Source organism: Musa acuminata, chromosome BXJ2-8, assembly GCF_036884655.1.
Source record: "Musa acuminata AAA Group cultivar baxijiao chromosome BXJ2-8, Cavendish_Baxijiao_AAA, whole genome shotgun sequence".
Taxonomy (NCBI): Eukaryota; Viridiplantae; Streptophyta; class Magnoliopsida; order Zingiberales; family Musaceae; genus Musa; species Musa acuminata.
In genome coordinates, this window is record NC_088345.1 from 7,722,198 (window position 1) to 7,735,443 (window position 13,246).

At 36.9% G+C, this 13,246-nt stretch overlaps 1 protein-coding gene across 4 annotated transcripts; it reads left to right on the forward strand.

The window, feature by feature from the left end:
• The first annotated feature begins 1,813 nt into the window (after positions 1 to 1,813).
• On the forward strand, positions 1,814 to 11,389 carry LOC103993327 (aldehyde dehydrogenase 22A1-like). Of its 4 annotated transcripts, none has more exons than XM_009413352.3 (14): positions 1,814 to 2,004; positions 2,095 to 2,138; positions 2,527 to 2,628; positions 3,497 to 3,624; positions 4,071 to 4,193; positions 5,709 to 5,862; positions 6,718 to 6,821; positions 6,914 to 6,992; positions 7,651 to 7,746; positions 7,905 to 8,042; positions 9,146 to 9,361; positions 9,429 to 9,620; positions 10,785 to 10,928; positions 11,009 to 11,389. In XM_009413352.3, the coding sequence occupies exons 1-14, from the start codon at positions 1,893 to 1,895 to the stop codon at positions 11,162 to 11,164; spliced, it is 1,788 nt and encodes a 595-aa protein (XP_009411627.2). In that variant the 5' UTR covers positions 1,814 to 1,892; the 3' UTR covers positions 11,165 to 11,389. The 4 variants fall into 4 exon arrangements, with proteins under 4 accessions (XP_009411627.2, XP_064976619.1, XP_064976618.1 ...); XM_065120547.1 differs by having other exon boundaries at positions 9,540 to 9,620; XM_065120546.1 differs by lacking the exon at positions 7,651 to 7,746.
• The last annotated feature ends 1,857 nt before the right edge of the window (positions 11,390 to 13,246 follow it).

The following is a 13,246-nucleotide window of genomic DNA, read 5'->3' on the forward strand; positions in this document are numbered from 1 at the left end:
GGATCGAGAGCGGCAGCGGTAGCAGGTTAGTGTTGGGTTAGGGTTAGGGTTAGGGTTAGGGTTGGGGTTATATCGGTTTAGTTGGCTCGATTGAACCAACTAACAATCGAACCAGACCTAAAATTCTGGTTCGGTCGCCTTGGTTTACCCAGGCGCTCGCCCGAAGTGCCCAGCGCCTGGGCTCGGGTGAGCGCCTAGGCGACGCCTATTTGAAGCGCGCTGCCTGGGACATTAGCGAGGCGCTCTCGCCTCACCTCGCCCGAGCACCTTTTGCAATCATTGTTTCAAATATTTAGTTTTTGCAAAGGATTAATAATGGAAATAATGGAAGCAGAATCTAATGAAAGAAATAGCGGCTCCTTCAACATAATAATCAAATCATGGATATGAGTTTGCTTGCCAACATAAAAATCATGTCTTTCCATGCATCTTCCAGAGTACACAAGTCCCCACTTAAAGCAATGTTGTCACCAAACCATATACCTGTGATTGCCGGTGATCACATTTATCCAAGCTGACTTGGAGAATCAAATTTGCAGGCTTTGACCACTTTATTACAACATCAGGGGAAGCTCTTTGACTTGGTCTTATGTCTTCTCTAGCGGTTGTCTACAGTATGTATTAATACATTGCTCATCAAAAGACTCACATGATAGTGGGTCCTTCAATGCCATTATTCATGGAGGAAGGAAGCTCTTTTTTAGTTGAAGATACCATACTAACTACTAAGAACATTTGCTTTTGCTGGTACATTAAAGGATGTGATTGGGCTCTCATACTGAGCTTTGGCTGTGGCAATGATAGATGTGTCAGGAATTCCAAATGACACTGTAACTTTGTTGGACAAGGTGGTCAAGAAAGTAATTTAGAATCCAAGAGATCAGAGGTTCATAGGATCACAGGTTATTCTTAATTTATAGTAATAAAATTAAGTATATTGATTGTTCCAAATTCCATGTTGACAAAAATCTCATTCATTAGGTTCATCTCTTTATCTGCTACCCCATATATATATATATATATATATATATATATATATATATATATATATATATATATATATATATATATATAATACACACACACATCCTTCAAGGTCAGAGATTTTTACATTTATACTTATAAATTAAAAATTTTCATATACAACCCTTCACAATCTAAAACTTAAAGTTATTGTGATGCTAAAGGTATTGATTCTTGATATATTTTTCTTACTCAAACAAATTAACGTTGACTAGGGTCAAAATTGGTCAGGGGGTTGACCAAAGTGGCCCTATGTGAAGCACCTTAAAATTTAAAAGAGTAGATGTATGTCATTGAAGTTTAAAAGAGTAGATATATATATATATATATATATATATATATATATATATATATATATATATATATATATATATATATATATATATAAAGATAACAAACAACTGTTGCCTCCATCCGCAAGTGATCCCACAACCAAGACAAGGAGGAATCCTAATCCTTTCCCTCCCCCACCTCTTTTAATGTCTTTTATAAAGTTGAAAGCACACATAATCCTGATTCCATTATTTAGATTATGAAATCTGGCTGCGAAACATATATCGTATGTAAACATTATATACATGATGTGTTGTAATTATTGTTAATTGAAATGATATAAAATGATACGTTTGTGCAGTTATAATGTCTGAGCAATTTAATTTGGGTTTTATTATAATTCGGTCGTCATAATTTCTAGAATTTCGAATAGGACAACATCAGGTGCAGAAGCGTAATATTGGGCTTCGTATGGGACGAATAAGTAAAAGCCGCCGATGGAAGCAAGAACGAATGCCTTGCTCTGTTTCCCGGCTCCTGTGGGGCTTATATTCCCTCTCCCTCGTTGCTCAGGAACTACGCTTGGAGCTCCGGCGATGGCGTTCTGGTGGCCGCTGCTCGTCCTCGGTGTCGCCTTCGTGGTATGCCGCTTCCTCCTGATGCTCATTCCCCCTAGCGTCCCCTCCATCGAGGTCGATGCATCCGATGGTACATTCCGCGACTCTCCCTTCCTTTTTCTCTCTTTTCTGCTTTTTATGGGGGGTTGTTTTCGTGATTTCTGTGCTCGGATTGATTCAGTGCTGGAAGATGGGAGCCAGACCAAAGAGAACAGCTTCATATATGTGAGAATCCTTAAATGCTATTGCTTCCACATGCATTTTGCTGTTCTTCTGTCGAATCAGCATTCTTTTTTCTGTTTGATTGGATCTCATGCCTGTTATGGCGTTCTCTTATGTTTCATAAACATACAAGGAGTCGAATCGCGTTAGGTTATTATAGGAAAAAGTTCAATTTGCAATGTTACCGTTTTTGAACTTGAGATGCTGCTCTCTAAACATGGAATCCTGTAACTGGATTACCAAACTGTAGTCGATTAAGTTGGAATTCTTGTGGTTTTGCCTCATTTGGCTTCTTTTATTTTAATTTGGTCATAGTTCGTCCCGTTTGTTTGTATTTTTATTAATAAAATATCTGAGAGACTTGAAGCTTAATATATTTGATCTATTGCAGATACCAAGGAAGGGGAGAGTGCCACAAACAGACAAGGTTCAATGCTACGAGCCAGCAACTATGAAATACCTGGGCTTTACCCAAGCTTCAACCCCGGATGAGGTGGATCACACAACTCTGTAGTCCATTCATGGATTCTCTTCACAGTTTGATTTTACAAATTCACCTTTTATTTCTAACAGACATAAAGTTGGCTGGTGGCACAGATATAGCCGTTGATTTCATGATCATGATGATTCTTGATTGTTGTAATTTTGTCAAATAAAGGATATGTGTTAATTATATCTCACTTGCTTAGTCGTGTTGATTCTATCTCACTTTCTTGGTCAAGTTGTTTTCTTCTCTACCAAGATTAATTGCTCTGTGTTAAGCAATTTCTTATTCTTATTTGTCTCTGCCTTTCTCTAGGATAACAATGTATGTTTATTGTTTTTTTCAAAAATGCTGATCTTTTTTACCATACAAAAAAGAACTGGAAGAAAGGATCTCATGCATAGGAACTTTTGTTATCAAATTAACGGTTCAACTTCTGTGATTTAACTTCCTTCATTCAAAAGGCATCAAGCTCTAGGATCCTAAAGGATGCAGGAAGTTAGAACAGAAGTCCTTAACTTTATGTGTTTGTAAATTTTAGTGAAATTAACATGTTTGTTGTCTTTAGAACTGTCTTTTCAGCTGCATCATATACATTGAATTTTTTTATAATTAGATTCAAATATGATTTTCCCATATGTCCTGTAAATTTGGCTGGGAGACATCATAAGGTTCATGTGCTTTAGGCTTCACTATTATCTTCTGACTTCTGATAACTATTAATTCTAAACAAGCTAGCTTTGGTTCTTAACTTTTAAATCCTTGGGCATGATATTCAGTATTGTCTTTCTCTTAAATATTGATGAAGATTAGTTTAGAACTCACTTTTGTTGCTTTTTTGCGGATGTTGAAAGGTGTTTCCAAATTATTTGATCAGGTCAAGGAGCATGTTGCACAAGCCAGAGAGGCACAAAAAATATGGGCAAGTAGCAGCTTCCGTAAAAGACGAGAGTTCTTGAGAATCCTTCTGAAGTATATAATTGATCATCAGAAGCTTATATGCGAGTGAGGAACAAAATTTGAGTGAAAACGCTCTCTCTTTCTCTCTCTTCGTAGGGATTTATACATGCTTTCTAGCCTCAAGGGTATTGCTATCGCTTTTCCTCAAAGTTGTTAACATACAACATGGCATTGAAGGCATTTTATTTTTAGGAAGTACTGAGCACCTTTTTCAGAACATTTTAAATGTTTATGCTGATATCATATTATGGGACTTTACCATTTTATACTTGTGAAGAACTTGCATTAGGGTGACTCTTTTGAAATGCCCAAATAATTCTGATTGGTCTTACAGCCTACCTTTCTTTTGTGTGGCTTGAGTAGCATAGATCTAAATAACGATTGTGTTTGAATTCCTCGTTTTCAATGGTATCATTCAGTCCTTAAGTTCTTTATAGTTCTCTGTCAATGTGGAACAATGCAACAACCTCATGATTTCTCATTTGTTGTAGGGTATCTTCTAGGGATACCGGAAAGACAATGGTTGATGCTTCTTTAGGAGAGATAATGACAACATGTGAAAAAATAACTTGGCTTCTGGCTGAGGGTGAGAGGTGGCTAAAGCCTGAATACAGGTTAATTCTCATATCTGACTCAACTAAATCTGCGTTTCTTTCTTTCTGTTTTTGTCAAATGAATTGTGTCTTTTCAAAATTAGGCTCTTTGATGCAATACAAATGTGTGCTAGTTTGTCTGCTGAAGTTCTAGTTTGGCATGAGCATTTCTTTTAAAATTTGAGTGTTTATTTTCATATTTGTCTTAGTTATTTTTACATAATATTTTTGTTTCGCTTAGTCTTGATTCTTGTGGCACCATATTGAATATTGATTTACCCAAGGTATGCAATACCGTACCGTACCGGTGTTTCGAGGTTGGCTCGATACGGTACGGTACCGGCGTACCGAGTGGTACACAAAGGCTTACCGAGCTATTTCCTCTTACTGTAGCACTGCTACAGTGTATCACTGTAGCACTGTCCATCTGGTAGCGGGCGGTCCACGTACCGGTATGCCGTCGGACCGGTACGTACCGCTCGTACTGGACGGTACCATTCGAAATTGCATACCATGGATTTACCGGTGATTATGATGATTTATAGTTCTTTTGGAACAAAGAACCTAGATAACCATCTCTACTTTGGTAAAAAAAAAAATGTTTTTGTTACTTGTTTGGTGTAGGCTTATGCAGGACAGATTAGAAAATGGTTGATGAAAGATATTATTTTTCCAATATTACATGCAGAGTGATGGCCAAAACCATTCTCATCTTGTAGAAAATACATATCATTGTGTTTGGAAATAAATAATCTGACTTAAGTGAGAAAAGAAAAAGGGAAAAAAGCATAAACGGAGTCACAAAAAGATAGGGGGTCAAAATATCTGACTTCAGTGAGATCGAGCCTTGGTTCCATGGTAAATTTGCTCCTTTTGTACCCGGGTGATCAGGTTCCAGTCATAAAAACAACTGTTTGCATTCAAGAGCATGGTTGCATAAATTGATCCTCAGTGTTGCATAAATCATTGCCACTGTATCTCTTGGTGGCATGGCTTGACAAATCATTGGACAGACATGGGAACACTGGCAACACAATTAAGTGATGAGGCAACACAACAATAACGATCATAAACAGCAAAATACATGCCTTCCCTCAGCTCCTTACAAAGAACTGATGAAAATTCTTTTTCACTTTTCATCGACATTGTTATTATCAAGATCATTGTCCCAGCTGTTCTATCAATATGGGCCGAACCATAAAGCATTACTAAGAACCAGAAAACTTCATGGAATTAGTATCAAATTTTGGTGGCTACTCTAAATTTCTAAAGTTGAGCACAAGTTCCTAGCCATGGCAAGTTAAGGCAAGATTTGCCTAAGAATGCAAGGCATACTTGTCAGGAATGTTATACCTTATTGCATTTTAAGCTAAATTTAGTAGCGGTCAAATCAGACTCTAAAATTTCCTTATACTTGGGAACATAGTGGACAACGGCATTCACAAAATTGTTATACAGAGCAATTTTTCTTAGAGAAACAAATTAAGCATTTAACAGAGAATAGATGATATTTCTTCAACTATTTTCTAACTCCAGGTCTTCTGGGCATTCAATGTTGCACAAGAGAGCAAAAGTGGAATTTTATCCCCTCGGGGTAATTGGAGCTATTGTTTCTTGGAATTATCCCTTCCACAATGTTTTCAACCCCATGCTAGCAGCAGTATTCTCAGGAAATGCTGCAGTGATAAAGGTATATTACTTAATTAGGATGTTGTTGCTCCTTCATGATGTTAAGTTACCTTGCAGAACTGTGTACCTGAATATATTTCAGAAATTCTTCAGTTATCATGGTCTTTCTTACAATGTCTGTAAGGTGTGCTTTGCCTTCAAAGGCTAGTATACCTTTTAACTTTATGACTTTGTAGTCCTAGATGGTGTCAAATATTAGAAAAATATTGCTTATACTCTTACCAAAATTGAAGGAAGTTTTTTGCTTGAACTTTCACCACAATAAACATGTGTTCTATGGAAAATTTTATTCTTGATAGAGTCTTTCTGTTCTACAATGTTTCTAACACAGAAAAGTAGGCTTGGTTTTACTGCTTCTGTATTTCAGAAATTGTCAAGCTTGCAAAAGAAAACACATTCCCAATGGCTAAAGTTGATATATTAGCCTAATTAATAGTTTTTTTTTCTCTTTAGTGACTTGAGCTGAATGGCATTGATATAGATTTATCTGGACTTCTTTATTCAAGAAGAATTGGTTTTTTAAAGTTAAATGTTTGTTAACATAGATTGCAGTTCAGTTTAATCTTTGTTTATGTGGATCTCCAAATGCAAAGGGCACATCTGTTGGTGTGTCTCTCTTGCCTTCTTGTCCGTGTCGTTATTGGTGTTAAACTAAAGTGGGTTACTGCAGTTATCTTCTGATACATTCTTTGCTGGATATATATTTTTTGTAACCAAGTCATCAAGAGATCACCTCACATGTCTTTGTTACTGAGATAAAGTTTGTGCATACCAAGTTGTTTATATTTCCAACTTCCAAGTATCTGTTGTAGATTATCACCTTTGCATTTGTCTGAAATGGAAAAGTGACTTGCAGGTTTCAGAGCACGCAAGTTGGTCTGGGTTGTTTTATTTCCGAATCATTCAAGCTGCCCTTGCTGCTGTTGGAGCTCCAGATAATCTGGTTCACATAATAACAGGGTATCCAGACGTTTTCAGGAATTTATAGTTGTGCTGAAAGTGAATCATATACAACTTAATTTAATGCTGCAGCTTTGCTTTTTGCCTACCAGATTTACAGAAACTGGACAAGCTCTTGTATCTTCAGTTGACAAAATAATCTTTGTTGGATCACCTGGAGTAGGCAAGATGGTAATAGCTTACAATTATTGCTGGTAGTTGTCTATTGTCTTCAATTGCTTTTCTTACCTAATGTGTAATTTTTTTTCATGTTTGAGCATCACACACATATAACTGTTCAGCTGCTAAAAGTTTTTATTCTTCAGATTCTGTTATCCGATAATGCATTTGCTAGCTGTTGGTGACTGTGTTTTTCTTGCTTTGGAAGAATCTTAATATTGTCCATCTTCCCAGATATAACTTTCATAACTTCCATTTCGCTGCTCTACTAGCTCTGTATTCAAGTCACTAAGATGTAGAAAAAAAATCATGCTGTTTTTTTTCTAACTCACAGGTTTGCTAGATGACATAATAGAATTTAACTTGACACTGGACAGTCAATTAGAGATATTTATTATGCTCTTTTTGCCTCTTAGTTCTGATTCGTAGAACCTGCAGATTTGATGAGTTGTTCAATTCATGTAGCAGCAACATTTGTACCTAGAAGTTTAGGCTTCTGATCAATATTATCTTGTATAGATGTTAAATAACAAAATTTGTACATGAACTAAACCAAATGTCTCTTCAGGTTCATTAGTTAAAGCTATGGTCTTGGAGTACCATGACTTATGGTTATGAGATCTATTTATTTGTGCTATTCATACTTCTCTTTTTGGCTTTCTTATATCAGATCATGCAGAAGGCTTCTGAGACCTTAATACCAGTCACATTCGTGCTTGGTGGGAAAGATGCTTTTATAGTGTGTGAAGACATAGACTTGCCTACTGTATGAAAATTTCTAATTTTACTCGTGCCCTTTGCAGAAAGCTTGTTTTGTGTTTATAGCTCTTTCCTCTAACATACAGTATTCTGTTCTAAGTGAGGTGTTCTTTGCAAATTGCCAGAGCCCCTAATATGTCTGTAAAAAAATATTTTGATGTTTAGGTTGTGCAAGTTGCCATGAGAGGTGCTCTTCAATCCAGTGGACAAAATTGTGCTGGTGCTGAAAGATTCTATGTTCATGAAAGAATCTATCCTGATTTTGTTGATCAGATAGTCACTCTTGTGAAATCAATTTCTGTTGTAAGTACAAACTGTCTTGCTTAGCAAACAACAGATGAAGTGCAATCTTGTCATTCATTGTGATTTCTAATATTTTCTTTTCTATAGAAGTGATAATGGGAGATCTTTTATATAATTTTTAAAGTATTGGTCGACAAACAGAGATAGTCTTGTTGCTTTCTGAATGAAGGTGCATACTTTGCTTTATCATTAACATCTATATTCCTAAAAAAGTTGAAATAGGATATCTATTTCGTTCTTTTGTCTGTTACATAAGTTGATGATGAGAGGAATTAAGAGGCATGGTTTCCAGCACTATCTTGATTATTTCAATTGTTACAAAGTCCTTGATGTAAGAAAATGGTCTATGCCAACTTGAAATTTAAGCTTGAACCAGGTGATGCTGCAAGCATTAGTCCTATGAGGCATGGTTTGTGTCTAGTCATGGTTTTTGACTGACCTGAACTGTACATTTCAGTAGTGGACCTAATTTTAGTTTAAGATCACAATGAACTTGGGTCTAATATGACACTTCAGCTCCCATTGTCCTTACCAGTCTGACCCTGTGATGCCACCCAATTTCATAATTGGCTTCTTGTAAACATCATCCTTCCTGACTTTAGATTTGAATATCTGAGATACATTTGGATGAAATTCCCATGTGTTCCTTAGACATGGCTAGAAGTCTTGTGGTTGTTTAAGTTTGAGTAATAAGCCTTAACACGTCCATTTTAGTAGATTTTGTTCATGATAGCAGTATCATAGTGTCATGATAGGTTCCCCTTCCCCCTCTGTGCCTTTTGTGTTATCTGCAGTACAAACAGCCTCTAATGATATCCCAGAGCCATTGTAGGTAATTTGTAGGTCATCATATCTGAAACAGTTTCAGACTGGTTGATAAGTGGAATTTTCCTGGTCAAATTTTGCAATATAACATAGGTTATTTTTTAATTGTAAACATTGTGTAACTACCTGAATTGTCATTTTGGATTATGTAGCACAAGAGCTAGGTGCTTCTTTTTTGTTCAGCAAATAGTTTCGTCATTATAGAATCTGGCTATTAGATGACTAGTCAAAATTTCAGAGGAAATCAAATCCTTTTGTTATTTTATTATCTTTTCTAGGGGCCTCCGCTATCTGGAAGGTATGATATGGGTGCTATATGTGTCCAAGAACACTCTGAAAAGCTTCAGAATCTTGTGAATGATGCTCTGGACAAAGGAGCTGAAATTGTAGGTAGAGGAAACTTTGGCCATCTGGGAGAAGATGCAGTAGATCAATTTTTCCCTCCAACTGTAATAGTGAATGTTGATCATACAATGAAATTGATGCAAGTAGAGGTAACTAAAATCTTTCAAGCATTCACTTGTGTTCCATCATACAGTTTCTAAGTATTTTATCTAACAGACTTTTGGACCAATCATCCCAATCATGAAATTTAGTTCTGATGAAGAGGTTATCAAACTTGCAAATGACTCGAATTATGGTCTTGGTTGTGCTGTTTTCTCTGGGAACCAGAAGCGTGCAATTGCAATTGCTTCCCAGTTGCACTGTGGTGTAGCAGCAATCAATGATTTTGCTTCAACTTACATGTGCCAGGTAATTTTTATAATTTGGCATACTTCTGCTCTTGCTTCCTAAGCAAATTTCTTTCTAGTGTTGCCTGAGCATATATCTATACATTATCTAAGCTCACCAAGATACTCCTAGGTACTCGATCTTTTAATGTTTGTCATGTTCATGACAGATATATGTCTCATTTAGTACTCTGTTTTTTTTTCTTTTTGCATGATATTTTTGTATATGTACTTTGGAGATATTTGGACTTGTCTTTTGATTGAATATTTACACATGCTGATGTTCAACTATCATGGAACTTTTATGCTCGGTAGATAATAGAGCGATTTTTCTGAGGAATAGTCTCTTTGATCATATAGCTTGGAGAAAGCAAGGATAAAATTGCTAGAGCATGCACCTGTTGGTACCATGCTGGTTATATATCAGCTTAGTGCAGAGGCATACCAATCCATTATGTATGGCAGATTATTGCTGGTGCATATCACACCTTGCCAGTGTGATCAGAGACTCACATATGCCACTAAAGTGAATTTATATGGTCCATGACTTGCCATGCAGATGCATCGGCAGGGCATTGAAGGACATGTACCATATCAGTGGTTGATTAGCTCAGGCAACAAGGCATATTGATCACTGAAATGAACTATAAAGTATATTTTCTCCCTAGGTTTTTGGAACTATGGTGAAGGAAACAGGAGGACTCAATGTAGTGACATCTTTCCCTGAGTGGTTGGTATTTAAAGATTTGTTGTGACTTATAGTTGGATGGAACGAGGTACTCTTTCAAGTTCCTGTGGGATCAAAGATTTTCATTGATGAAGTATATTTAACCCAGAAGCTCTGAGGTTTTCATTCAAGAATAGACGGTTTAAAATTCCTGCATTGGTTGGTCTTGAAAGATTTTCATTGGTTGGTATTTAAAGATTTGTTGTGACTTATAGTTTCATGGAAAGAGGTACTCTTTCAAGTTCCTGTGGGATCAAAGATTTTCATTGATGAAGTATATTTAACCCAGAAGCTCTGAGGTTTTCATTCAAGAATAGATAGTTTAAAATTCCTGCATATTTTTATTCAGTTAACGTTATCTAAACTCTGATCTTGTATTGTCATCATGAAAAATTCTCGGTGCAAATATGATCAGACGCATCGGTTTTTCTAACTTCTGCCGTATTGCTTTCACTGTAGTCTTTGCCCTTTGGTGGTGTAAAGCACAGTGGATTTGGAAGATTTGCTGGTGTTGAAGGCTTGCGAGCTTGCTGTCTAGTTAAGTCAGTGGTTGAGGATAGGTGGTGGCCATATATCAAAACCGTGATCCCAAAACCCATCCAGGTCAGCTATAGGAAACCTTGTTACAGGTTAAAGGTGTTGCAGACTTTGCTGAAGCACTTACTGTTTTACATTTTCAACAGTACCCAGTTGAAGAGAATGCCTTTGAGTTTCAAGAATCTCTCGTGGAAGCTCTCTATGGTCTCAATGTGTGGGACAGGCTTCGGGCACTGACCAGTGTAGTGAAGATCATATCAGAAAAAAGTACTAAGCCCATCAATGCGAAGAAAAGGCAATAACTAGATAAACTAGAGTTAACATGTTCATGCATGTTTTATGAACTTCACTCGTGTGACACTTTTATCTTCAGCTGCCGATACCTTGAACTCTGTTCTTGATCTGTGCTGGCATAGATGTGATCCAACTTGTTCTAGTTGTTCATCTGTAGTTGTTATACTATTTACCCTAGAATTGCTTGTGGATCTTTACCTTTCAATGGAAGGATATAAATTCTTGGTTTCAAATTCCAAATTTGCAGACAGGGTTGTCCAGGTAATATGGCTCTTGCCAATACTGAGTCTAGGGCAGATCGATCTCGATGTATGTAACTTTACCACTGCTAGCAGATAAGTTGTTTCCTGACTCGAAGATCGCCTAAATATCAAATGAACGATTTTCCTCTGACATGAACGCATCAAAAATCTTAAGATTCTATAAATATTGTAGATGGAATTTCCTTCTTTGGATGTTGAAACACAGTTGAATAACCTGTATTTGGAATGATGTCATATCTTTGGTGGTCATCTTATTTGTTTTTTAATTCATGCCTTTAACTTTTTGTTGCTCCTTTTTTTGGTCAATTTTAAGGAATTTAATTTGAAATGGACTTTCCTTTTTTGAGCCATGCTTCCAATTATCTTTCCTTTTTTTTTTGGGTGACCACCCTTTTTTTTTTCTCTCTATTTTGTTCTTTTACTTGATTTGACTCCAAAAATAAAAGCAATTGGGAATTTTGAAACAAATATACAGCTTTTTAAAATACAAGGGATTTACATGTGGCTAATAAAAGATTACCTCTTATAGTTAGATTTCTTTAGCATTTCGATCTTAGATTTAAAAAATTTATATTGATATCCCTATAGTTATGAAAATAAAATATTTAACCTCATTTGTTCTAATGTCATCGATTTTATCGACGAAAAATACATCACTTGAGAATTATTGATTTTGTTAATATCAAAATGGTTATTTTAGGCGAGTGAAAATGTCTACCAATGATAAAATGGTCATTTTAGGCTGGTGAAAATATGGGGCCATTTGCTTAGAGTTGATATTTATAGTGAACCGTGAGATCGAGTGCCATGTCCTCTTGGTGATAGAGGGTGAGGACGAGAAGTGGGCGAAGGAACTCTACTCCCTCATAGTTAAAGAAAGGGAGGCTTTGGGCGAGCTCATATCTCACGATTGCAGTGTTGACTCCTATTTGTCGTCAGTGACGAAAGCCATGGTGGAGTGGGTTGCTACGCCTTCTTTGCTCTCACGGTGTTGCTTGCTATTAACTACCATGATCGATGCTTCCTCTCTTGTGCTGTGGGCAATGGGCTACTCTGACTTCGGGACGGTCAATTTACGACCATGGCGTGCCTTTCGTTGGCAGCAAAGGTGGAGGAGGCCAACTTGCTCGTCGATAGTTGCCCATCTGGCAGCTACTTTCCTTGCGAAGCCATTTCCATTGTTACCTCCACCTTTAGGAAAGCAATCAAGGAGGTTGTGGACAAGGCAACAAGATCGTCTTCGAAGATTGATGGTGGCAAGCCTATTGACGAGGCACAACCGTGGGGTAAGTTAAGATGAGAAGCACTTAAGTTTCACGCCATGGTTGTGGACAAGGCAACGAGGCATGGCCCATCAACGTCGCAATCGTGAGGGACTAGCCTACCCAAAGCCTCCCCTTCTTTGGTCACGAGGGAGTGGAGTACCTCCGCCAACTCCTCCTTATCCTCAAACTCCACCACCAAAAGGACGTAGCACTCGATCCCACTATTCTCTGCAAGTGGTAGCATCTCTATTTATTGTCTAAGCCAATAGCCTCATTCTTTCACCCGCATGAAATGATCATTTTGCCATTGACAAAATCAATAAGTCTATACGTTCTATCACGCGATATGTCTTTTGTCGATAAAACCGACGACGTTAAGATAAATAAGGTAAAATTTTTCACTTTCATAATTATAAGGACGTCAATATTTTTTTTTTAAGTATAGGGATCAATATGCTAAAGAGGTTTAACAATAAATGATAATCTTTAATTAGTCCAATTTACACGGGTTGATCCACAAAAATCAGTATGAGGGAGGATATATATATATATATATATATAT

What these genes read in the sequence shown, in the direction of transcription:
- LOC103993327 (XM_009413352.3), top strand. Translation starts at nt 1,893, where the DNA reads ATGGCGTTCTGGTGGCCGCTGCTCGTCCTCGGTGTCGCCTTCGTGGTA. An exon ending in AAGAGAACAGCTTCATATAT is followed by an intron (nt 2,139 to 2,526) that starts GTGAGAATCCTT and finishes GATCTATTGCAG; the next exon opens with ATACCAAGGAAGGGGAGAGT. An exon ending in AAGCTTCAACCCCGGATGAG is followed by an intron (nt 2,629 to 3,496) that starts GTGGATCACACA and finishes TTATTTGATCAG; the next exon opens with GTCAAGGAGCATGTTGCACA.